General features: G+C 46.0%; 1 protein-coding gene across 5 annotated transcripts in view; it reads left to right on the top strand.

Moving 5' to 3' along the window:
• PAX5 (paired box 5) overlaps window positions 1-22,483 on the top strand; it is a 134,681-nt gene extending 112,198 nt beyond the window's left edge. For 4 of the 5 annotated variants that reach the window (XM_068176951.1, XM_068176953.1, XM_068176952.1 and 1 more), the window contains 2 exons: window positions 8,857-8,943; window positions 16,266-22,483. In XM_068176951.1, the coding sequence (XP_068033052.1) occupies window positions 8,857-8,943; window positions 16,266-16,342 (164 nt within the window). In that variant the 3' untranslated portion in view covers window positions 16,343-22,483. The remainder of the gene's footprint in view (window positions 1-8,856; window positions 8,944-16,265) is intronic. The other variant, XM_068176955.1, reaches the window with a different exon arrangement.
• Window positions 22,484-25,180: the final 2,697 nt, after the last annotated feature.

Here is a 25,180-nt window from a genome sequence, read left to right on the forward strand (position 1 = left end):
CCCTGACATCCCAGGAAAAGACTGCCTGGTCCCCTTGCCAAAGGCTCTGTATGCAATACCCCACCTGCTACAGGAGCAGTCCCTGGGTTTGCCCCCAGAATTTCTCCAAGTGGCATCCAGCCAGATTGCTGAGATAGTGTCTGTAGGTAAATGAACATGAAGTGTATGGTTTTGTATATTTATTTATATAAATGTATATATTGTAGCTTCTTGGGGACAAAGAAAAGTCAGTTGTTCCTCCTGTTTTAGGACAGAAAATCATTCTAACAAACAAAAGTGTTCCTCTGTTCAGATTCGTTTAAGGAGGTTGCATATGCTCAGCAACCAAAGCAGAATCTGGCTTATACCACTGGCCCCTGTAATTAACAGTTATTGCCACATTTTCTGGCAGTTCTTCCTACAGGCAGGATGCTGTCTAGTTATTAATACAGATTAGTGGCATTACCTAGGATCCTGTGAATGCCAGTGTCTCAGAGTTGGCCTGATGGTTGCAGCACGTCACAGCTCTAGATGTCTGTCTTGGCTAAAGGTGGATGAAATATTTGATGCAGTGTTGTCATGTTGTATTGAAAGAACATGGGTAAAAGGCTTACTGCTTTAAGGACTCACTATTTGTCAGGTTTTTTTTTTTTCATTTAATATCAACAAGTGAAGGTTTTGTCCTGTCTAAGAAAAGCTTTTCTTGAAAAACACTTGTGAGGGTTGTTCTTCTACTGAAATCTATTATTTTCAATTCCATCATCGGAATGAAAAAGGCTGGAAGTGGGATATTAATTGTACAGAAAGCATTTCCACTTTTCCATTATAATGCTTTTTTCACTTCTTTCCTGTGAGAATAAATTGCTCTATACAATGTCTGGTAAGTGCAGGTTCAATGAGGAGAGCAGGTTCCCATTTTGATGTAGAGGACCTCAGGTGTGTTGAAAAGCAGCTTCCTTTTTTTGAAACTACTCACTGAAGAAGTTTTCCAAAATTACATTTTTCAGCCCCCTTTGAAAACATTTATTTTTATTACATGTTCTTCCCACCACAACCCATGCTAGTCCAAGTACCATGTGAGCTCAGGGGCCTTCCATCATGCGTCACTCTGCTCAGAGTGAAGATATGTCTCTTTGGGATGGTGTATGCATTGCTTGCAGGAATGGGCACAAGAGTGGCATCTGAAAAGGGGTGTATTATATCTGAAAGGGGTGTATCCTTCTGGGGGATCTGGCTGCAGCATCCATTGCCATATGTTGGATGTGTCATTCATTCTAGCATAGTTTCTGATAACACAATCTTGAGAAAATTCTCCAAGCCTGCCCTTCAAAGAGGAATCTTTGAATCCCACCAGCATGTCCTGAATGTTAGCTGGTTATGACCATGAGTATCTTCATTGAGAAAAATTGGGTGGATCATGGAAGGCTTTTGCTCGATACAGTGTATTTTTCTGCTCAGCTTCTTCCCTTAGGGGATGCTGTTTCTGAAATACCTGCTTTGTTACAGTAGGGCTGTGGTTTGGTAATTTTCCCCATTTTTTTGGCACTTCTGTAGCATGTAGACTGCTTGGTCTAGAGCAGACAAGTTAGCAGCCAAGTGTGCTTGGCCTGCAGAGCTGAAAGCAGAGTGATCCATTTCCTTCCTCCTGTAGGACTTCTGTACAAAGAGCAGATGTGGGTCCAGCAGAATACCTGGCAGATTAACAGGTGGTTAGCCTGTGGCATGCCCTGGGTTGCTACTCCCCTAGGTTAAATGCAGCAGATATTTTTATATTAGAGCAATGTATATCTCTGATCCTACTGTTCACTAATGAACATTGAAGTTAGAAGAAAGTCCAAGATTCAATCAAAACAAAAACCAACAATAAAAATTACTGTGGACTTTTATTCAAAGGTACAGTTCTTTCTTACTTTCAAAGGTAAGGTTAGTTTACCACTGAGAGTTTTGGCTAAGTTTTCTCTTTTTTTAGCCTCATTGAACTCAATTTGAAAATTTAGTATTTCTCTGAATTTAAAAGGAAAATAGTTGTTGGGAAAACAACTGATTTAAAAAAACAAAAACAAAAACAAGAACAAACCCAAATCCATGACTCTCACTGAAGTATTTTGTCTGAATTGTCAGAAATTGTCAAAAATATGTTAGTGATGTGAAATATCATTTTTTTTCATGTGATGTGGAGTATCAACTGAAAGGTTTTTCCCAGCTCTTCTGTTCATGGGGAAAACTTCTAATAGAATGAGTCCTGTGAGCTTCAGAGGCAGCAGCTTCCCAGACGGGACTGCAAACCTCATTCTCTCTTACCCTAAACCACTGCAATGACTTGATGTGGAGAGGAAAGTTTATTTTACTGAGGTAAAACCATGCTGTTGTTCTCTCCTGAGAGCCCAGACCCTTTTCCTGCCCTTCAGGGTCCCCCACAGTTGTTTGTCCCTCTGACTTTATGTGGGATGTTTCCTGAGCTGCTGGATCATGAAACTGTCTCCAGGGTGGTGTTGGCTCAGAGTGACAAGAAGCTTCTGCTTTGATTTATATCCTCCAGCTCAGGCAATGACTGGGCCTGTGGCAAGCAGAACTTTGATGTAACAGATTTCCAGGCTGTATTTGGATGGCTGCTGCCTCACAGAGTCAGCCAGTGATGTGTGGGTGTGAACAAATGGCTCAGTGCAGTGCTTATGCCCGCTCCCCATGCATTCAAGCATGTCTTTGCTTACCAGGGTAATGATTGTTATTGGAATTCGCTGAAGAAATTTATGATCCATGTGATTACTTCCTCAAAATAAAACAATACAAAACAAATAAAAGTAATGAGAATGTTAATTTTTAAAAGTTACAGTAAAATCCCTCAGCAGAAGGGAAAGGTAGAGGCACCAGGGGTTTGGACTTACAGGGAGATGGGTTTGTCTGCAGGAAACCAAGCTAGGGACAAATACAGCAGATTGTTTTTAAACTTATTCCAAACCCTCAGAAGGAGTGTTGAAGATATTGCTGCTCTGGCCTAACTCTGCATTTTGTCCCCCAACCTTCTGTTCTTGTCTCTTAAGCAGTTGTGTTTATTGAATACCATTTCTCCTGGTTTGTTTTCATTTCTTGCCAAATGGAAGGGCTGAGTAACACTTTGTCCTAAATGCAGAGCTGATTTACAAAAAGGCCCAGCAGTGGACACTAGTGGAGAAACCAGCAGCTGCAACAGCTCTGGTAGAAGGGATGGCATGGCTGCCTGGTCATGGTTACTCTCCCTGCTGGGTGACAGGTGTGAGCTCTCACATGGCTGTGGCCGGGAGGAAGGTGCATTGCATCACCTGCATATTATATCACCTGCAGTTGCCTCACCTGCATTACTAGTAACTGTTACATGGATAACAAACCTCTACCCCCCATATTCCTGATGGCTTCTCCGTGTCCTAAATACTTGTGCAAAAACCCGGTGTATGAGAAAACTCAGCAAAAAGTGTCCAAACCTGTGTCTGACTGCATGTAGCTGGCTCTGTCTTGGTTTGAAAGACAGGTGCCTGCCAAGGAAGGTAGGAACCTCCCTTGAAATGGAAAATATTACCTCCCTCCCTTAAACTTATTGTGACTTTGAAATGATGGGACTGTCAGGCAAAGATAAGGGAAAAGCAATAATAGTTCTTTACTTAAATAAATAAATAAATAAAACAAAGCAAACAAACAACAACAGCACCAACAAACAAACAAAGCACAGACCCAGTCCCAGCCCAAACCACAGACCCAGTCCCAGTTCTAAGCACAGACCTAGTCCCAGCTATAAGCACAGACCCAGTCCCAGCCCAAAGCACAGACCCAGTCCCAGCCCAAAGCACAGACCCAGTCCCAGCTATAAGCACAGAACCAATCCCAGCTCTAAGCACAGACCCAGTCCCAGTTCTAAGCGCAGACCTAGTCCCAGCTATAAGCACAGACCCAGTCCCAGTCCAAAGCACAGACCCAATCCCAGCTCTATGCACAGGCTCAGTCCCAGCCCAAAGCACAGACCCAGGCCCAGCCCAAAGCACAGACCCAATCCCAGCTCTAAGCACAGACCCATTCCCAGTTCTAAGCGCAGACCTAGTCCCAGCTATAAGCACAGACCCAGTCCCAGCCCAAACCACAGACCCAGTCCCAGTTCTAAGCGCAGACCTCGTCCCAGCTCTAAGCACAGACCCAATCCCAGCTCTAAGCACAGACCCAGTCCCAGCTCTAAGCACAGACCCAGGCCCAGCCCAAAGCACAGACCCAATCCCAGCTCTAAACACAGACCCAGTCCCAGTTCTAAGTGCAGACCTAGTCCCAGCTATAAGCACAGACCCAGTCCCAGTTCTAAGCGCAGACCTAGTCCCAGCTATAAGCACAGACCCAATCCCAGCTATAAGCACAGACCCAGTCCCAGCCCAAAGCACAGACCCAATCCCAGCTCTAAGCACAGAACCAATCCCAGCTCTAAGCACAGACCCAGGCCCAGCCCAAAGCACAGACCCAATCCCAGCTCTAAGCACAGACCCAGGCCCAGCCCAAAGCACAGACCTAGTCCCAGTTCTAAGCACAGATCCAGTCCCAGCTCTAAGCACAGACCCAGGCCCAGCCCAAAGCACAGACCCAGTCCCAGCCTTTCCCCCTTGGTGCAGTTTCGGGCACAGCCAGCGGGGACGCTGGTGGCTCCCGGCCAGGCAGGGCGTGCCGTGATTCCCCCGCGGCTGCAGGGGGCGCTGTGACGGCAGATCGGCCACGCCTCCCTCATGCGGAAATGGCGGGTGAGCCAGAGGCAGAAAGAGACAAGGGGCTTCCAGAAGAGGGGCTTCCAGAAAAGGGGCTTCCTTGGCAAATGCATGGGGAGCAGCCAGTCTTTGTGCGCCACTTGCTGGTGAAATGGACTGTAGCAGGAACCTCAGGCTGGAGCAGCATGGGTGAGCACATCTGGGGTGGCAAAACAAAGTGTAGCAAAACTCGGAAGCCATGCCAGAAGCTGTGTGGGTCTCGGCAGACACAGGGTGTTGGTTAAAGTGTAGCAAAAAACCCAAAGCAGTGGCAGAAAACAGTGGAGCTGTGTAGTGGCAGCCGAGTTCCTGCAAGCAGCCAGGAGATGCTCCTTCTGTAGGAGGGACAGGTTGGACTCCCAGATTTTCCCCTGAGGCACCTGAGTAGTTGGTAAGGGTAATTTCCAGTGTTGAAAAGGTCCCAGTTGAATGGCCTCTCCTACGAGCAAAGGCTTACTGAAGGTAAGGAGAAGCAGTGAAGAACAACTCTGCAGTGGTGGGAGATTCTCCCCACAGCAGCAGCCCGGTACCAAGACCATGACTGTCCCCGCTCTAATCCTGAGAGTGAGCATGTGAGCTAAGGCCAAGCCCAGTCTCTCATCCCCCAGCCAAAATCGTGAAGTATCTGTGAACTTCCTAAGGGGAAGCCCCCCAGCTTAGAGATGGTAGCAAATGGCACCCTTCCCCCTCCTCCTCCTCCCAGCCACATCTTTTGCCTCTTAAGTATCATAGTTATCATCTCTTAGGAAACAAATGGGAGAAAATTCCCTCAGAGAAGAAAAAAGAAAGGAAAATTCCTAACCTCCAACACATTTCTGTTGAGCTGTACTGGCTCTGGAGCTTCTGATTCATGAGGTCTTTTGAGAGTTAAGTGTTATACTTAGAAGTAGTATATAAAACTCCTTTGCAGACTATTTGCCCAAATTCTGCATTTCAGTCCAAAAGTGCCAGCAGCTGGACAAAAGCGTTTGACTAATCTGCTGTTTTCTGCTGGTGTTGTCACACAGTCCCAGGACTCATGACTGCTGTGCTTCATAGGGCTGCAGCCAGGTACTTTGCATGTTGAATGATATAGTGCAATGACAGTCAGGCTTTTTCCATCCTGGGAAGTTTCCACACCTTGGCTGAACATGGCCTCTGTCACAGCTGGCCATGCTTGGACATCCTTCTGCCTTTCTGCAGGGCAGGAAGTTTTCCTTTACCCTCCTGCCCCATTCCCAGTACTGGTACACGGATGTGCCTGCAGCAGCAGTTCTCTAAAGCCACAGCAGTATGAAAAACTTGGTGATATTTTTTTCATTCATCTCTTCGTTCTTGAGATTTTTTACACTCATGCTTTTCAGCTTCTCTGTAAATCAGAAAGAAAACTTCAGGAAGCTTACCTTAAAACCAAGAAGACTGGTAAACATGAGTTGACAGTCCCCAGTGAATAAATGCTGCAGAGTGGACAGTACTGTTTTGCAGCAGCAGAAGGTCCATCCACCACCATCAGTCTGTCTATCCCACTGTCTCAGGGTGGAATGCATCTCCCAGGGCTTGCCATGGGTTTGTAGCAGCAGTGTTATTGGGAATCAGTCTTTGTTTTTTCCCCTCCTTACCTCTGCTTCTGGGGGGATGATGGAACAGTCTGACCCCTTTTGGACTACAGCCCTTTGTGGAGTGTAGAGTCAGGTTTGTGGCAAAGAGGTGAGCTAACTCACAGGAATTCTTTGTTTTGTGTCTCTGTGTTTCAGCGAGGTGAGAACTACAGAGGAGAAAGCTTACTGTTTCACATGAAGGAGGGATGTGTGTGATTCCCACCCTTTCCTCATGCTGTGGCACTCAGTGTGCACAACATGCTGCGTGTGTGTGCATCCCTGGATGGCTGATCCGTAGTGTTTGTTTTTGAATGGGGCAAGGGCTGTCTGCTAAGAAGTGCTGTCAAGAAGTGTAGTTGATGGACATTGGAATATCTGGTGAAATTTGTGAAGCAGTCATGCGGTGTTCATTCAATCTACTTTAGTTTCACTTAGGGCTGTACCATTTGTCTGCCCAAGTCTTGTGGTGGTAATAAAAGGGCTTGAGATTTTCTCCCCACTTCTCTTTTCCCCCTCCCTTCTTCCATGTTTCTTTCCTCTCATTTTCCTTCTTGCCCTCCTTCTCTCTCTCTCTCTCTCTCTCTCTCTCTCTATCTCTCTCTTCCCCCTCCCCCCTCCCTCTGGCAAGGCTGATGGATATGCAGAGTATGTTAAGGAGCGAGCAATACTGTCACTGAGCTGATGGTGCTCAGTGACTCCTCGGGCTTCTGGCTGGTCTGTACTGCAGGAGCTTGACACCCTGACCACTGAGGCATAAAAAACAGAGAATTGGAAGCCTCAGCCTGACAGGCACTGGAGCATCCCCCAGAGAGGGTCCACGATTGTGTGTCTGTGTGTGAGTGTGGGGAGGAGGGCAGTGGGGATAGTGGGGGAGGAGGGCAAGACAGGAGAGGATGAAACAATGAAATGTCAGCCCATTCCCACCCACAGCCCTGCCGCAGCAGTGATAAATGTTTAGAAAGTGCTGCTGCCCACTCCATGGCGTGCACAGCATCAGCATGGAATGGACTCCATCTGTGCAGCTTCATGAGAATAGGAGAGAGGAGAGAGAGAGGGATGGAAGGAGGGAGGAAGGGTTCAAGGGAGAGGAGAGTGCTGGGACAGCTGAAAATGAGGTGTAGTGTTGTCCAAAGGGAGAATGCTCCCCCTTGGGATGAAGCTCTTGCAGGCATGAAACAGCTCATTGTGAGCTTTGTTTCAAGCCTGGGGTGCTCCTGTTGCAGGAATGACAGGACAAGCTTTTCTGTGCACTCTGTGCAAACAGCCCACAACAGGCATCTAGATCTGCTGTCCTGTCCACTCTGTCCCTGGGTCCATGCACTGCACAGCTCTTAGGAAGAATGTAGCAGCAAGACTCATTCCCATCTGCTTTTGTGTGTCATATCAGTCTGGCAGCACAGCTGTTTTGTGTAACTAAACCAAGGTTAAATATTTGAAAATCTCACTTGCCTGTGGAAAGGAAGAAATGCAACCCCCTGGGGAGGGTGGTGTGTGATAGCCTTCCTGTAGAACAGGCACTCACAGAATGAAAGGATTTATTTCAGTGTGCCACACATTGGCAGGAGAATGTGACCATAACTTCAGGCCTGGGAAACATTGTCTTTCACAAGTGAAGTTCCCAGACTGACTGCTGCCTGTGTGCTTTTCAGGCTTAGGCAAATACCAGAAACACAGGCTGGGACACAGATAAGTGGAATGTCCAGGAGCTATAGAAGCAGGGAAAAATCAGGGAGGACTCTGAGTGAGACAACAGCCTCAACTGTGTTGATGCAGAGGCAAAAAGGACATGAGAGAAGCTGCTATGTCCTGCAGGAGAGAGATGAATCCCTGCCTGATGGAAGGCAATGGGGATGATCCTGCCACTGGCTGCAGTGTGTCAAGTGGCTCCTCTCTGGGCATTGTCAACTTTGCTGTACCTTACTCTTTTAGAATGAGCACTCTGACAGAATTAACCTTCAGGCACTGAAGTAATCTCTCAGCCATAGGGACAGGAGCAGAGAAGAATTGTAGGAACTGTGTACTTCCCTGTGAAGAAAGGTTTGAAACAGCTCCATTTTTCCTGGCTCAGGGAAATCCCTCTCCTTGGGTTACAGTGTTGGAGAAATATCTGGGACCACGACCTGTTTTCCATTAAGCGTATCCAATATCTGAAAATTGGCTGGTTCATCTTCTCCTACAGCAGAGACTGTATCTGGACAGCCCTGTCCTTGTATTGTGACTCTCACCTGAGTCCAGCAGGGCTGGAGAGGAAAAGGCCAGCCCCATCAGTGTGTCCCAGAGGTTTCTCCATCCCTCCTTATTTCTTTGCTCCTTCAGCAAATTCAGGAGTCCTGGGTTGCAGCACAAAAAAGACACATAAAAGATGTTTGCACCCCTTTACTTAATAATTTATTCCATATTCCCCTTCTTCAAGGCAGAGTGTCCACCAGTGCTTTTACTGTGGCTGTCAGTGGAGCAGAGGACACACTGGAGAGCCCCTTTACCTCAGAATGGTAACTGTCATCTCAAATCAAATGACCTTTTATTCTGTCTTTGTTTCTTTAACGTAGGGAGCGAGTTTTCTGGCAGCCCATACAGCCACCCACAATATTCAACATACAATGACTCCTGGAGGTTTCCCAACCCTGGACTCCTGGGTAAGTGTTCCGCCCTGTCTTGAGAGATCAGAGCAAGGTGTGCAGTGTTTGTCCAGCCCTGGGGTGGGCAGAATGTATGTCCCAGCTTGTTCTCAGTCATGCTTAGACCCAGAATGGGACTGCAGTTCTCCATTGGGATGCATGTTTGCTCTTGGTTCACTTTGACAACAAGAAGACTTGGCCCAAATGTCTTGTCTTCCTGCTTCTGATAAAAATCCTTCCAGAGACATAGGATATTGCTAGAAAGCAGGGTAACCATGTTTTTTGAGGGTAAGGGACCCTATTCAGACAAAACTTGTGGTTCCAGTTTGCTTGCAGCCAATTGTAAGCTCCACTGCTTCCTATGACACTGCTGCTTGCTCGTGCGTGTGCTTTTCATTTCTCCCTGATCTCGTGTTGTGTTTGCTTCCCAGTTGTGTGTATGCCCACTCCATCTCTCCTCAGCAAGGGACCACTGGTATAGCCTCACTGATGCCAGCATGGTCCTTATGAGCAATGAGAGACAGAAGCCCTGTAACTCCTGCAGGATCATGGCCCTCATGTGAAGGATAAACATAATCCATTTTACACCCTGTCAAAAGCTGGCCCACTTTGACCTTATATACATGTAGCATGCAGTAATTAGAATTTTTCTTTGCATAATTTGCATGGATGAGGTAAGTAAAATACCAATTAATTGTCATCTCTCAACACAGGAGTAGCATGCCTTAGAGATTTCCAGATTTATGGATGACAGGGCTGTTATATGTGACCTCCAGCAGCGAAATAATTTTGAATTTTTGTCGTACTTTTTTCATCCAGTTTCTTTGTTTTAAGTAATTGAGTCCCCATGTAATTGAACCACCCAGGCTGTATTCATCATGGTTCTTGTCCTTAAACAAATCCTTTGGGAGCAATAGACAGCCTCTGCCTCTCATGCCATGGTGCTGGTATAATGCTGTTATTTGCTGTGCCACATTTAAGGGTTTGTTAGCGCTTCCATCATAAATCAACAGACAGATCTTCAGCTAATATGGATGGGCATAGCTGCACAAAGCCAGGGGAGTCCCCGTGGTCAAACCCACTGTTTCCATGGCCACAGCCAGTGGTGCTGGCAGAATTTTGGTTAAGCAGCATGGGGAAGATGCTTTTGCCAGAGGCAAGAGCACACACCATGCTTTCTTCATTTCTCATTTTGCAACTCCTTTTGAATCAGGAAAGCTGCTTCAGCAATGCTCTGCATCATGAATAGGCCTGGGAAGTCAGGTTTTGTGTAAAACAGCAAAAAGAAACCTTAAAAAAATTTCCTTCTGAAGTGTTAAAGAAATTGGCATGATACTAAAAGTAAATGACAACCCAGCTCTCATCCTGCCCTTCTGCATGAAGATAGGACTTCTGGAGAGGCTTCTGAGCTGTTTACTATGTTCCTGCCTGTGGATATCCACCTCCATTAGAAGGATGCGCACACTATCTGGAGCCATCCCAAAGCTATTCCTGAACAACCCCGCTGGCGTGGGCATTGACCCTTCCTTTCTGTCAGCCATAGGCAGTAGCCATGGCCTGTTCAGCAGTAGCCATGGCCTGTTCAGCTCTTTATTTGAGGTGGTGGACCTCTACCAGCTCTGAGCATGCTGTCCAGGGTGCTGGCCAAGGTAGGTCCCTGTGATGCCCTGAAGATGCTGAAGATGGGTAGGTCTGGGTCAGCAGAAGACTTTATACAGAGGCTAGTCATGAGACAACTGCTTGCTGCCAGGACCTTTTACCTGTGCCATACCCTTTTTTCTACAATCATCCTCTTTTTCTCATTTAGTTTTTGGATCATGCATTTTGGGGGCAAATCCCGACTCATCTTTGACATATGAGCAGTTATGGGGATAGTGTGCTCCTTCCAGCAAAGCTCATTCTCTGGCTGGAGGGGATTTCTTCATCAGTATCTACTCAGCAGCATGCTGTGAACATGTGTTTAAAGTAGGCAAGGGCAAAAAGAATCAGAATTTTCCAGAAACTGTAGCTTTCTTGAGATTGAAGTGTTTCATGCTATAATGTCAATGCTGATTATTCCTTTTTTTTTTTTTCTGTTGGAAAATGTAAAATATATAATCTTGGCTTCCTTATTTTTGTCCTCTTCAATATACTTTGTTTTGTCATTAAAAAAAAAAAAAAAGAAAGAAAGAAATGCAAGTTTTTGTTCTGCAGCAAATCCTAAAGGTGAACTTACCATTTCAGTTCAGTCTGGTCACAGAACTGGGGGAGACTGGAATTTCCTGGAGAGAGAATCCCCTGTCTGACCATGGGTAGGTCCAAGTACAGTGGTATGATCTGATCAAGAATGTGTCTGCAATCAACCACAGTCTATGGGTCAGATGTCTCTTGTGCCTTACAGAGACCTCTCTTATCCACAGCTCTGCCTTCGTCACTGGAAGCCTGATCCTGCAATCCCTTCTCCCTAGTGCCTGCTAATCCTACTGGTAGTTTAGGGCAAGTAGGAGTGTGTGGCAGGGCCTTTAAACCTGCCACAAGTCTCCCTGCACACTCAGAAGGTGCTGTGTGATGAGCCTGGGCACACACAGTGGAGAATAGGTTAATTTGAACTATATCCAGGATGCTTCCACTCCTCTCAGGAGTATACATGAGTGCATTTAGTAATTTTCTCCTGAGAACAAGCTCTGGCAGTATCGGCCTCAGAGCAGAAACCTTGACAAAATTAATCAGGACTGGTACATTGCCTGACACAGTTTGTTTTACAAAGTCCTGCTCCTTTCACTGAGATGAAAGTGTAATACTGTAAGCACTTAGCAGCACCTACGTTCAATTAATTCCCTCTGCTGGAAAGGAAGAATTGCACCACAGCAATCACACAAGTCTGAGACCTGTGAAAGAGGAGCTAAAAAGAGGAATGCCATGATTTGCAAGTGGAAGAAAGGATACTTGGATTGAAAAATTATATTTGCGGGAGAGTAAAAAGAGAGAGAGATAAGAATAGTGAGAAAGCTTTGGATTTTAGTCCTCAGTCTTTGTCCTGTGTGTGTGGAGCAGCAGGGAGGGGTGTGTGGTGGTTTCTTCAGGGAAAGGCAATACCATATTCATGCAGACACTGGGAAGTGGTTGTCTGGCCCCAGCAGAACACCAGCTACTCACCATTACCCTGCTGCCCTTGCTTTGATGCTTCGCACCTCTGCAGCAGACACCAAGCCTTTTCTGCCCCAGAAGTCATGAAATCAGTGCAGATGGGGGACTAAGCTCTTTGGGGCAGTCCCAAAATCTGTGCCCCATGGCTCCTGGGGAAGAGCAGACAATCAAGCCATGGTCTTTTGGAATGGTCAACAGAAGCAAGGGCAGAAGAAGTCAGTTATCTACTGCAGCTTTGCAGTGTGTTCATGCTCTTGCATCCTGCATCACCCTGGTGGTACCCACACCTCTCTTGGTGTCAGAGACATGACCAGCTTTGCTTTGGGGAATGAGTCAGTCCCACCTTGACCACAGCAAGAATGAGGACAGTCCCCAGGTTCCTGGAGGAATGTGCTGGGAAGAGGACATAAACTCTGGCCACTTGTGTGGTCTGGCTTAGTGGCTGAAGTAGGTATCTCCATCTCAAAGCCAGACAAAGAGCGAAGGAACATATTTTTCCTTTCTTTTTTTCCCTCATATTGTCCTGCAAATGACCTGCAAGCAGTACAGTGCAGGGATGCACACAGAGGCACATGCATGAGCGCATGGCAGGCAAATGTGCCTGTCTAGGGCTCAGGCTGTTACTGTTGGCACATACTGGTGCACACCAGCATAGGATCAGCTCAGCATGTGCATGCTAAGGGCAGATAACAGCAACACTGTCTAATGAAGAAAAAAAAATCAGTTTTTGTTGGCTTGTAGCATTTGGCTCAATTCTGCTCACAGTGGGTTCTGTTTGATGCAGTGTCCCTGCTCACAAGCAGGTGTGATCCCTGTGCGTTGGTTGGGAGGGTTTGGCTGCACCATTGCTGTGCCATGTCTGCCAGTTCTGGCAAGGCATCATGCTAGGGCAGGGCTTGAAGCCTCTCAATTAGGATTAGATTCAATTCCTCTGTGGGATTCTGTGGAAAGATTAGAGAACAAGTAGGCACTAGAAATGACTGTGTCAAGAAATAAATTGATGATAGTATGAATTAGAAAGGAAAAATGACAGAAGGATGGACTAGTCTGTTCTGGATGGGGGCATGGTGACAGGAAGAGTGAGTGATTTCATTTTTCACTTTAAATGCAAGCTTATGTGATTGCACAGCTGAAAAGCAAACTGGCAAAATCTAACTTGAGAGAAATGTAAGGCCTTTGGAATGCATGGGAGAAATATTGGGCTTTTTGTAGCTGCACAGAGTCAGAACAGATATGGAGGAAGAGGGATAGTGAAAACAAAGGCTCTGACCCCCAAAAGACCACATTTACCCCAAAACCTCAGAAACCACTGCATCCAGCTCTGGTGAGACCCACACACTACTCCATGAATCAGGGAGAAATTGTTTGGTGCTGCTGGTTTCCTCCTGTGTATTTTTCATCCCTCTGTCTGAGTTGAGCTGCCATGGCAAGCACTAGTGCTGGTGCCAGTGGGAACTGGGATCTCTGATAACCACCATCACTTCACACTGACCTCCTGGTGCTGCAATGGGTGAGGACAGCAATTCCACCTGGCTCTTCACTGGCCTGTGAGGTGTTTTACCTCAAGGTACTGCCTGCCATGATCCCCAAGGACATCTGTGCAGCTGGATTGGCCATGAGGGGACTTAGGCCAGCAAACTAGACACCCCCAAGAGGGCAGCTCCCAAACATCCTCAAAACCCCAGCTAGACATGGCCTGCACTTTTCAAGGTCAGATCAGCTGTTAACTTTTGCCTTTGGTCATTCAAAAGTGGCCAATTTGACCAGGGAAGTTTTCTGTGCTTTCAATGGCTTGAGTTTGGCTGGGATATGAAGTATACAGCATTTAATTTTAGGCTACCCATGAGAATGCTTTTCACTGTCCATGTGAAGCTTTCCAGTATTCTCCAGGAAATATAGCTCCTGAGGCTGGGGCTCCTTAACCTGATGTCAGTTACCTGGAAGAAGACTATCTGTCCAGCCCAGGATATCAGTTGTGGTGCCCTCAACAGATAACACAAGACTACACTTGTGTAAACATAAGTGGAATGATGACCTGCTGAAGGGATCTGCTTTAATGCCATTGACTATGGCTTAAAATTTTTTACTTTTAGTAAATAAACCTAGGTCAGATTGGCTTCTGCCTATGAGTTTGTATACAGACATCTTTGCAAATGTTTATCCTGGCTAATGATTTCACGAATTCTCTCGAATTATTCTTGTTTACAGTAAAACTGTCTTTCTAGTCAGCTAGGACCACACTCCTGAAGATTGCTTTACTTAGTTTAAACACTTTTCAGTGGATTTGCCTGATTTTGGATGTCTGGGTCACTAAGGATGTAACTGAGGACAGCACAGACCCACACGCTGTGTGCAAGCTCCTGTTTTGCCATAGCACTGTGCAGGAGACACATTCCATAGCAAAGTCCTCTGTTTCTGACCCCTCAGGGTTGCAGAAGCAGAGTACCACATGCTGTGGTAGGATACTGATCATGACAAAGTTTTCTTCTCTGACCAACTGTGCTGAGTAGTGCATTGCACATATTGTGCAAGAACAAATACTGCCTGTGCTCTGTTTTTTGGATGCATCAGCTTGTCCTCCCTTGGAAATGAAAAGCTGGAGGCTGGTGATGAGCTGATCTTCTGATGTGGCACTCTGGACAAAAGCAGCCTAGAAAGAACAGCTGGGCTTGCCTGTCAGATTGAGCCTGTTGGACCCACAGCAGTGGGCTAGTCCTGCATTTTCCTAATGGTTAACAGCAATTTTCCCTGAGCTTCCTCTTAAAAGTCTGGCTGTGTGATTCTTACTCTGTGCCTGGGCTTTTGAACCAGCAGCCCTCAAGTAATCACTCAGGTAATTTTGGAGTGAACAGCAAAGTGTTCATCAGGAAGTTGTACAATAAGAGGAGACAGCAGGAGGCTCTCCAGCCTCCCAGAGGGGAAGGCTTTTGACTCAGCTCAGAGCACATTGCCAACAGCACCAGGCATGCCAGCTGAGATCCCCTTCCAGCTCCAGAGGGTGTGCAGGGCCATGGTGGTAGAACAATTGGGGCACTGCTACACTCAGGCTATACCCAGGGGCTGGGCAACCATTGGACCTGCAGGAACAGTGTTTGCTAGAGTCTGGGATGGAAAGTGAACAGCCCAAAAATGCACCTTTGGCTTCACTGCCACTGATGCTTTCCTAAAGGGTCCACAGTCCCCACTGATGTGGTGGCATCACATTTTCCTGGTGGGGCAGCTCCTCTGTGTCACTGAAGCAGCAGAAGTCACTGCCTCTCTGGCAAATCACATCCAGGGCGGTGAAGACCCTGTCTTCAAGTGTCTGATAGACTGCTGCCCCATGTGTGTTGAAGGCAGAGAGCATAGAATGGAAGGCAGCTCTCAGACAGGGCCACTCATGAAAACAAACTCTACAGCCCCGACTACTCCAGAGCTGTTACTTGCAATGGCTCATTGTTGCTCATCCAAACATCCCTGATGGTCTCAGATGCTTGTGGCTGAGTACGAGTCCTTCCAAAGGGGGTCTTCCCCACTGTGATGTGCTTCACATCCCATGCATGTGAAACTGCTGACTTGCAGACCAAACTGGTAGCCCCTTGAAGAGAGAAAACTCCCTTCTTAGGATGGATTGGAGTTGCTTTCATTGCAGATGTGCTTCAAGGGTTTCTATAAACTGATGCTGACTAGACAGATTGGTATCTCTCTGGATACCAGTCAAAGACTCTTTCCTCATTCAAACAAATATTCTAGGTTCTTGTTGATCCTTGGGTAATCATCCTATCTACCAGTGCTTAGCCCAACAGGACAGAGAATTTTCACCAATATTTTTCAGGCCTTTCTTGGTAAATGAGTGCTTTCATTGAAATACTTTGAATGCTTTGGGGTTCGACCTCCTCCTTTTAAAAGGAGAGGGAAAATCAAAGTCAGAGTATGATAGTATGATGGGGTTGGAATATCTTGACTTTCTGTTCTGAAAAGTAATTAACTTTTTGTGAAGTAAGTGAAGTTGATGTTTTGAGTGAAGTAATGGAAGAAGGTCTCAAACGGCAAGCAGCAATGCAGAGCAGCGGTAGCCTCCTTCTCATGCAGAATGCATGAATGCTATTTTCATTCTCTTTACCCAGCCTTTATTGAAACTTTGCCTGGAGTGCTCTCTGACACCCATTGCCAGAACACTGCAAGCTGGCACCTCTCCACCTTTGTCTTCCTCACAGTGGTCTCATCTCTCACAGGCTCCCCCTACTACTACAGCGCTACAGCCCGTGGAGCAGCCGCTCCAGCTGCTGCAGCTGCCTATGACCGCCACTGACACCGGAGCTCAGGGCATCAGCACTGACAGCACCCACGTCTGGGACAACTGCGATGAGTCATCTTGCTGCCACCATGCCAGCCACTCCAAAAGGGAAGGAGAAAGTACCTAGTAGGAACATGATAATTGAAATTTTGCTCTTTAAGCTTGTTGAACTGATTATTGTAGTCTTAAATATGGTTGGGTCCTGAATCTAACAGAGAAACAGGAGGAAGTGGTACTCCTGAAGCTCTGTGTGGTCAAAAATGTGTGGCAGCTTCATGTTCTTTGCAGCCGGCTGGCTACTGCTTTAATCGCCTGCGGGTGCCATGGCTGTATCTGGGGATAAGGAAGAGGTGTGAGCAGCTCCCCTTGGGGCAGTTCCCTCTTGCTGCACACTGAAACAGGCTGTGAGACTTAAGGCAATTTTCTTTTCTTCTTATTATTTTCTTTTTTTTTTTTTTTTTCTTATTTTCTTTTTTTTTTTTGTGTGTGTGTGTGGCAAAGAAAAAATCAGTCTGCTCAACTTTACGCAAGCACACCACTGTAAATATTTGCTTGTTTGTATTACTGTAACAGTAGCTTAAGCATAAACAGCAACACTGTACAAGTATGAAGTCAAAACACATCCAAAAGTGTGTTTTGAAACTGGTGCACTGATTCAAAGAACTCAGTAAGCTTTAAGCAACTTTGAACCAGGTTAACACTCATTGTGGCTGTATTTGGGGCTGATGTTGTTTCTATATAGAGCATCCTATTTGACAGTTGTGTGTGATCATGCTGTATGCTGGTATCAAACACATGGGCAACTGAAAGACATGGGCAATTTTGTGATACTTTACTGCTTAATATTCATTTATGTTTATTTGTCATCATACTAAACACTGGAACAAATTCACTGGTTTCAAGTTAAGCAGCATTCAGGAAGGAATTCCTAAATAACAGTTGACACCTTACATATATCTCTACAGATTGTGTGCTAAATCCCAGACATGAAAACCCTGAGAGGAAGGCAGAGAAATACTGTGGTTATGATTTTTGTTAAGTGCATATATTGAGTGGGATGTACCAGGCATGAGGGCAGCTGCACTCACTTCCCAAGCCAAGCTGAAAGGGAAATTACTGGTTTTGGGGGTGTCTGTACAATTCTGTGAAGGCATTGCAGATTCCAGCACTGTAGTCCAGACATGACTGAGGGGAATTTTGCCCTGCTAATTCTGTGTTTCTTCCCTCCTACTTGAATAGGAAGCACTAATAGTCACACGTTTCAATATGCACCTTGTGGGGGGCTAAATTAAGAGAGCAGAGCAGCTACAAATGACCTCTAAGCAGCTACACCAATCACTGCCTCTCCATGGAGCCAGGAGAACTGCTCATATCTCCCTGAAGCCTCCCACTAGCCCATACCAAGGCACAGACAACCTCTGCCACATAAGGATGATAGGCGTGACCCCATCCCTTCCCTCCTGAGGGCAATGGAGAAGCTCCCTGGTCCTGTTGAGATGACGATCTGGCTGTAGCCTCCTTACTCCCAACCCAACCATCCTCATCCACCCAGAGCTGCCTAGGCTCTTCTGAGGGGTTCTGTTGGTGCTTGCCTGCAGAAGAAAGGCTGTTGGTGTCAAACTTGAGATGGACTCCTGTGAAGGAACATTCAAGCAGGTATTCACCACGTTCCAGCTGTACAAACCTTTCTCTGGCAGCTCCTGAGTTAACACTATTCTCTCTCCTCCCTTCCCACCTCATCACTTGTGCTGCCTGTCTGGTATCTGTAGTGGCCACTGATCTGCTGGGAAATTCCCTCTCCCACTTCAGTGGCATCTTCTCATGGCATGGAAATGCAGCCACTACTTCCAAGTTTTCAGGGCAGATGTGTTCCAATCCTCAGCAGCCATGGAGACATCACCAGCTCACTGACATTTCAGTGTGATGTTCACAGACCACATCAGGGATTTTAGCCAGAGTGTTTTAAACTAACCCAGAAATAAGTTTTGTGATAAGTTTATCAGTGAGATGAGTGGCACTTTCATTCTTTCAGCATTTAATCACTGATACACACCTGTTTTTAACAAGAGACAAATAACAGCATGGAAAATTTATACAAGGAATCTTCTGAAGCCCTGCTTTGTGTTCATAACTCTCTGCATACCCTATGATTGCTTTCAGTCCTTGGACAATACTGGAAAGGGTGTTTCTGTCCCTGGGACCACGTGCACGACCCTGGACAAGGGGTGTGCATTGTCTCCACTCTAAGCACATGCACCTTCTCTGTGAGCTGAGGAAGGGATGTGCCTGTCCAGTGCCTTTGCTGAAGAGATGAGAAACAAGGGTTTGACCACCAGTGCTGGTGATGTATCTGGAGCAGAGGTGTGCTGAGTTACACCAGCTGTTGGGAAACCATCAGGCTTGGCTAAAACAATTGTGTGTGCCCAGTGAGGGAACTGCAGCTCATTGGCATTGGGTTCTTCACCCACTCTGCCTACTTTTCTGCAACCACATTACTTTTACTTGTTTCCTCAACAGCATGAATTGTGTGACATCCATTATTTCAGATAATGTTAAGAAGACCAAACATGTGATTTCAGCAGATGTTATTTCATATTCATGCCAGAAGTGCTTGTAGTTGGGCTGGGGACTTAGGAAAGACATGACAGGTGTGTTTCCTTCAAATGATGGATGTGTGAATGCCACTGGCTGAAGTGACCTGAAGTGCTCAGGCCTGACTGGTCTCAAGGCTTTCATCAGGGCAGCCCTTGGCCTGCCAGGCATGGTGGTGGATGCACGTACTCTGGATGCACAGGCAGCTACTGAGGGGAAACCCAAAACTCCCACTCTTGCACATGTGAAGCAGGGACTTGTGCCCGACCCATCTCCCAAAACATGGCAGCCACGGCTCACTCACATCTGCTGGGACATCCTTCTGTCACAGCCAGTATGAGTTAGACCATGGAGTATTCATACCATGCTGCTGGAAAAGGCACTTCTTAACAGTACTTTCTGGTTTTGGAAATATTTCACCTGAGATTTACAAACTGCTTTCCTCAGAAAGACTTTCTGTCCACAGTCTTCATTGTGGGAATCCTCCCCATTGGGGACCATCTTTGAAAGGCACTATTGGTAGAAGGTGGTCATCTGGGGAGGACAGAGGATTGCCTGCCTCCATCCATCCTCTGTGGCCTCACTATTTCAGGGGGAGGGGCTACTGGGTGAGGTGGAGATGGGAAACAAATGACCCTTAAGGGCTGCAAGGAGGGGAGAGAGCCAGTCCAGTGCTGGGCTTTGGGGTGCTCTGCTAATCCTTTACTTCAGTGCCCTGCAGAGCAGTGAATCATTACTAAACCCTTGCAGAAATCAACCCCATGAAGTGCCTTTAGGCAGTTTCAGCACTGAACTCTGTAATACGCTTGGTTATATGGACACTCCAGCAATAATTCTATCAAATACATTGCTGACACAGGCTAAGAAATTAAATCTGAGAGGTGAAAAGCAAAAATGCTTCTGTAAGACTAAATCAACAGAGGCCAGAGTCAGGATTGTGTGAATGAGGGGAATTCTGACTTGTTGAGGAAACCTTCAGTTAAACACTGTCAGACTGTGACGATAAAGATACAAAATGTTGCAGACACTGAGTTTAATTATCATCTGTGTCTGAAGGTTCAGTTATGGAGATATTATTGTTAGGCAGCTCTACTGACTGCAGGGCTCTGGATGTCTCAGGACTGCATCAACAGATCAAAAGTTTTCTTTGATCACTGTTGAAGCAGAAAAACACTCGGGGCTCTGGCATCATGTGGCCAGAGAGCGACTGTTCATTCCAAGATGTCTGAGAAGTTTTCTGATTGGACTGGCAGGTGGTACGACAACATCAGTGCTTGAGGCACTTGGGAAGGAGATGGTGAGGAAGGAAATAGCACCAGGGTACATGGAGCGCATAATCTGTCACCCCTCCTTGACTCCCTGTGACTAAGTCCTCTTGGTGATGTAGTGTGAGAGCAGCGCAATGGGAGAGAGCAGCATGGTGGGGGAGGGAGGTGTGATGGCCTCACTGTGCCAGGTCTTAGCAGTTACTGGATGTTGATAAATGCTTTGCCATACTGGTCTTAGCTAATGGGGTTATATTCCTGGTTCTCTTTTTCTTTAATTTATGTATTTTACACATCCTTCAGTATGAAGGAGAGAGGAAGCCACGTAATAGTCATGCTTATTTCCAGATGCAGGTACCCATAGCTTCAAGAGCTGTGGCCTGTAGCAAAGTCAACTTGTGTAGCTGTCACTGGCTGCAACATGGCTCTGACCAAGTGTCCTTCCCGGTACCATGCTCTTTTCTGCATGCATGTGCCACTGGGAAGCATGAGGCCCAAGAGGTAGCAGAGCACTAGGCTGACCCTCCCTATGACTCTGTCCCAGCAAATTCTGGAAAAAAACTGGTTTTTCTTCTGGATTACTTGATGAAATGTTAGATGACCAACACCTTGCTCTTGGCTAACTGAAGTCTTGCTAAGCGTGCAAGTGATGGTCACATGTGGGTGTTGTTAGGCAGAGCTGGGTCAGGCATCCTGCACTGACAGAGGCACTGGGCACATGTTCCGAGCTGCAGCCACCTGCCGCTCCACTCTGGAGGTAGAGTGCTCAGTAGTAACACAAGGCTGGGGATGCCAGCTAGGAAGCCCTGTCATTTCTCAGACCTGCTCTTGACATAGGTACATGTTACCGCAGTGTGACAAACAAAAGGATCTGAAAGGATCAAAAACAGTTAGTGTTCATTCTTTTGGTTGAGCTAATCAGACCTGACATGCAAATGCTGAGTGAAAAGCATGTAAAAGTGGTGCCCAGATTGCTCACCTTGGCATCACAGCTGGCATAGGTGTCAGCTCCACTAGTGGCCTCACTCACCAGTGCTGTGAAAGGCTCACAGAATGCAGGAGCTCCATTGTGGGAGCCAGACTGAAAGGACTGAGCTAGACACAGCTGCAGCATTGCTGGGTGAGCAGGCATGCATGTAGGGATTTCTGTCTACACACCTGTATGTGTAGTAGACGCTTGAGTATCTCAGAAGCTTGCACAGGTTGTGGAGAGGTGGATCTTAGTCCTGTATCAGCCCCAGACACCACCCAGCCAGACCCCTGTGTCCAAGGTTTCTGGCTCTTCCTTGTCTAAATGAGGCAGGAGAAATGGCCAGTGGGCATTTAGACCTGCCTTTCTCTTTGCTCAGCCTCCTGTGGGAAAAAAATCTTGTCCTGGTTTTTCACTTTCTGTAGTGGCCTTTATACATTTTGAAATTACAGAAACTCATTTCATTGCAAAAGGAATTCCTTTCCAAGAAAAAAAAAGGACAAACTTTTTTTTTCTTACAGACAAACGACTATTTATTAGGGACTTCTAGTATCAAAGAAATACATATCTATTGTATCCACCAAAGTCTGCAATGCCTGCATTGAACCTTACTTCTTAAAAAAGAGAGGAAAAAGAAAGAGAGGGAGAAAAAGAACTGCCTCCTCACCTTGAGACATACATACAAACAAAAAATAACTTACAAAAAAAATCCTAAAAATAACTGTTGAATTGCCTTTGAAAGTAGGGGATAACATCTGTTGCAAAACAGATGAAAAAATGCTTCTTAAAATGTGTATGTTTTGTATTCTTTTTTTCTAGTAGGAAAAGAACAAACTTGAAATCTTGGTGTTTTTTCCTTAGTGCTGTGTGTTGCTTTTGTGTGTTATACTATTTGAATGTAATTACAGCGGTGCCAATTTGCCAAAGACGTCGAACATTATTTTGGGGATTTTGTTTTGGGTTTTGTTTTGGGTAGTGGAAGGGGAGGTGGGCTGGGGACCAGGGGTGCTAAGGCATGGGTCAAAAAGGAGGGGTCATTTGAAGGGGTTTTTTCTTCCTTTTTTTTTTTAATTATTTTTCCTGTCAATACTGGAATTTGTGATTTTATTCTAAGTTAAATGGTTGACTGCAACACTTTTTCTTTTTAGATTAGTTGAAGAAACATGCAATAAGATTGGCGTAGTTCAATATCTGTGTGTCTTTTCATGAGAGTGACTGTTACTTGTGGACATTTGGTTTTATGTAACCTTTATGTGAGATAATTATTTGTAAATATTTACCATAATTTTATTGGTTCCTAAAATAAAAGTAATTTTTTTAAGTTCAAAATGCCTGATTTCACTCTTGTCCTCACCTTGTGTCCTGCCTTTCTGGGGAAAAAAATCACCAGGTAGTTGCTTTTGAAGTGGGAAATTTGAGGTCCTGATGAAAAAGCATCCATCAGGCATGGTCAGTCATTGCAGCCCAGTGTCACTGAACACCCTCCCCGTTGCAGCATGGTTGGACTCAGTGAGGTGCTCCATGTTGTGGCAGAGCCCATGCCACCACAAAATGATGAGGTCAGTGTCAGTGAAGAGTGTCAGGTTCTCAAGTGTTCCTGGTCCTGTGGGCAGATTGTTCTCCCCATGAAGCAGAGGCACCCTCCAAGACAACCCCAGGTGCAAGATGGAACAGTTTGCTGGGGACTGGAGTCAGGTACTGCTCAGAAGAACCTGAAGGCATCTCTCCTGTCTGAAGACCGAAGTGGTTTGGCTGAGGCCTTCCCTGCTTTGGAGCAGGGCTCTGTTGTATTGTGCTGCTGCCAACCATTCTGTGGGAGAAGGTGTCCTCTGGCTGCTGAGGTAAAGGGGCTCCCAGACATGGGGATTTTTGCCCTAGCAGGCTTTTTGTTCCAAGCCAAAATCTCTTGTAGAGTGTACGACAGATGGGAAGAGCCTCAGCTTCTGCCATGTAACTGCTGGCCACGAGAAGAGACAGGGTTGCACTGGGCCCTGGAGCATGGGAGAACTCTCTCTGCCCCCGGAGTCCATCCCGGCTGTGTCATGAAATGCCTGTACTGCCATGTATATATTTATACACCATTAGTAGCTGGAAAAACCTTGCTAACCACTACTGCCATATAACCCTCTTTTAAAATGAGCTATAGCTAATGATTGATGAATAATCTATTCTCGATGAATTGCATATAAATGTAGCTACATTTGGATGCACAGGCATACTTGAGGGTTGCTTAGTGCTCCTTCTGATGCTTTTTCAAGCTCACACTTCTCTCTACCTGCCATGTCATGGCAGCACCTCTGTTCTACTCTAAGGCCATGCATGCCCTTGGGACTGCTGTCTGGTCTGTGTGGCCAGAGCCAAACCTTTTGTGTAGCCTTGAGTTGTGAGAAATATTCTGGGATCATCATCATAGGTGTCTTGGATGCACTGGCAAATTCTGCCACAGTACCCCAGCTTGCCCAAGCATGGGGTCTGTGAAACAATAATAAAGAGATGCCCATTTTATTTGACATCAGCTTGTGTTTGACCTGAGCTATTGTATTCCCATTCTAGCAATTGAGATAGCGATTTTGAATCAATAGATTCACCGCATGGTTTAGGTTGGAAGACACGTTTAACATCATCTTGTTCCATCCTCCTGCTATGGGCATGGACATGTTCCACTAGACCATGTTGCTCAAAGTCCCAACAAACCCATGTAATTGAGGAAAAAGGAATGACAGTGAAGGTGTCCAGAACTTTCACCCTCACACTTTCTGAATTCCTAATGATTTACTGATGATGTGTGTACCCCATTTTAGCTGGGGTGGAGTCAATTACCTTCATAGCAGCTGTATGGTGCCACTTCATAGTATGGTGCCATGCTCTGGATTTGTGGCTGACACAGGGTTGGTAACACACCAAAAATTGGCTCTCACTGAGCAAACTAGCATAGTATCAAGGATCAGAGAGATGCCTTGGGTGGAAAAAAAGCAGATAGAGGGGAAACTGGAGGGCTGACACCAACTGACCAACAGGATATCTGTAAAGTACAGTGCCACACTCACCAGCAGAAATGGGAAAGGGAGTTTTTCAAAATCAAATGTTGCTTAGGGACTGGCTATCACTATCAGTCTATTTGTGGGTGGTGGTGAGTGGATGCCTTTGTTTTTATTTTCCTTTATCCTTTGGTTAACCTGTTTTTGTCTCAAACTTTCAGTTTTCTCACTACAACTCTTCCTTTTTTCTCTCCCATCCTCTTTTTTCAGGATTAAACAAAAGGCTGAACAGTGAGCTGCTGGCCATGTTAAATTCTCTACAGCAATGCACTCCTTATAATAAACATTGATATTGATTTTGACATTTAAAGTCCTCCAGGAAGCTCAGGACAATGGGTCTGTGTCCCAGTACCATACATTTCAGTTTTAAACCTGACAAGCAGAACTCACAGAACTTTTCACAATTCCATAAATAATTGTAGATAAATAAAATCATAGTCATTGGGCTCATATACAATGGGCAGAGAGAGGCAGAATTAAGTCAACCAGCAGCATACATCCTGACCAGCAGGCTCCACTTTGGGAAGAAGTCTGCACTCTGTCCTGGCAGCATAAAGCAGGGATGCTTCCATGCAGTTGTATTTCAGAGTGGAGTGGGAATTCTTACACTTGACCCTGCAGTATAATGGAATGCACTTAAGAAGAACAGGTTTTCAAAAATCAGTTTTCCATAATTGCCAAGTTCATCCAGCTGCACTTGTCCAGCCAGGCTGCACTTTTGCTCCACCCCTGTTGCTCCTTTGCTGATGTCCTGATGTATTCTCCATGTCTCATGTGCACCTTGTAGCTTTTTGGGATGCACAGCTTTTGGAATATCCCTTCACATCCCTCACCCTATGAGGACTGAAGCAACAACCTCCCAGTGCCACTGCCCATCTCATTGCTGCAAGCTGGTGTTTGCAATTGTCATATTTCACTATGGGAAACTGCAGGAGTTCTTTAAAAATGAATGGCCAGGAATGAACTTGAGCCAAACGAGGCAAGTGTT

The sequence above is a fragment of the Anomalospiza imberbis genome, chromosome Z (assembly GCF_031753505.1).
Source record: "Anomalospiza imberbis isolate Cuckoo-Finch-1a 21T00152 chromosome Z, ASM3175350v1, whole genome shotgun sequence".
NCBI classification, from domain to species: Eukaryota; Metazoa; Chordata; class Aves; order Passeriformes; family Viduidae; genus Anomalospiza; species Anomalospiza imberbis.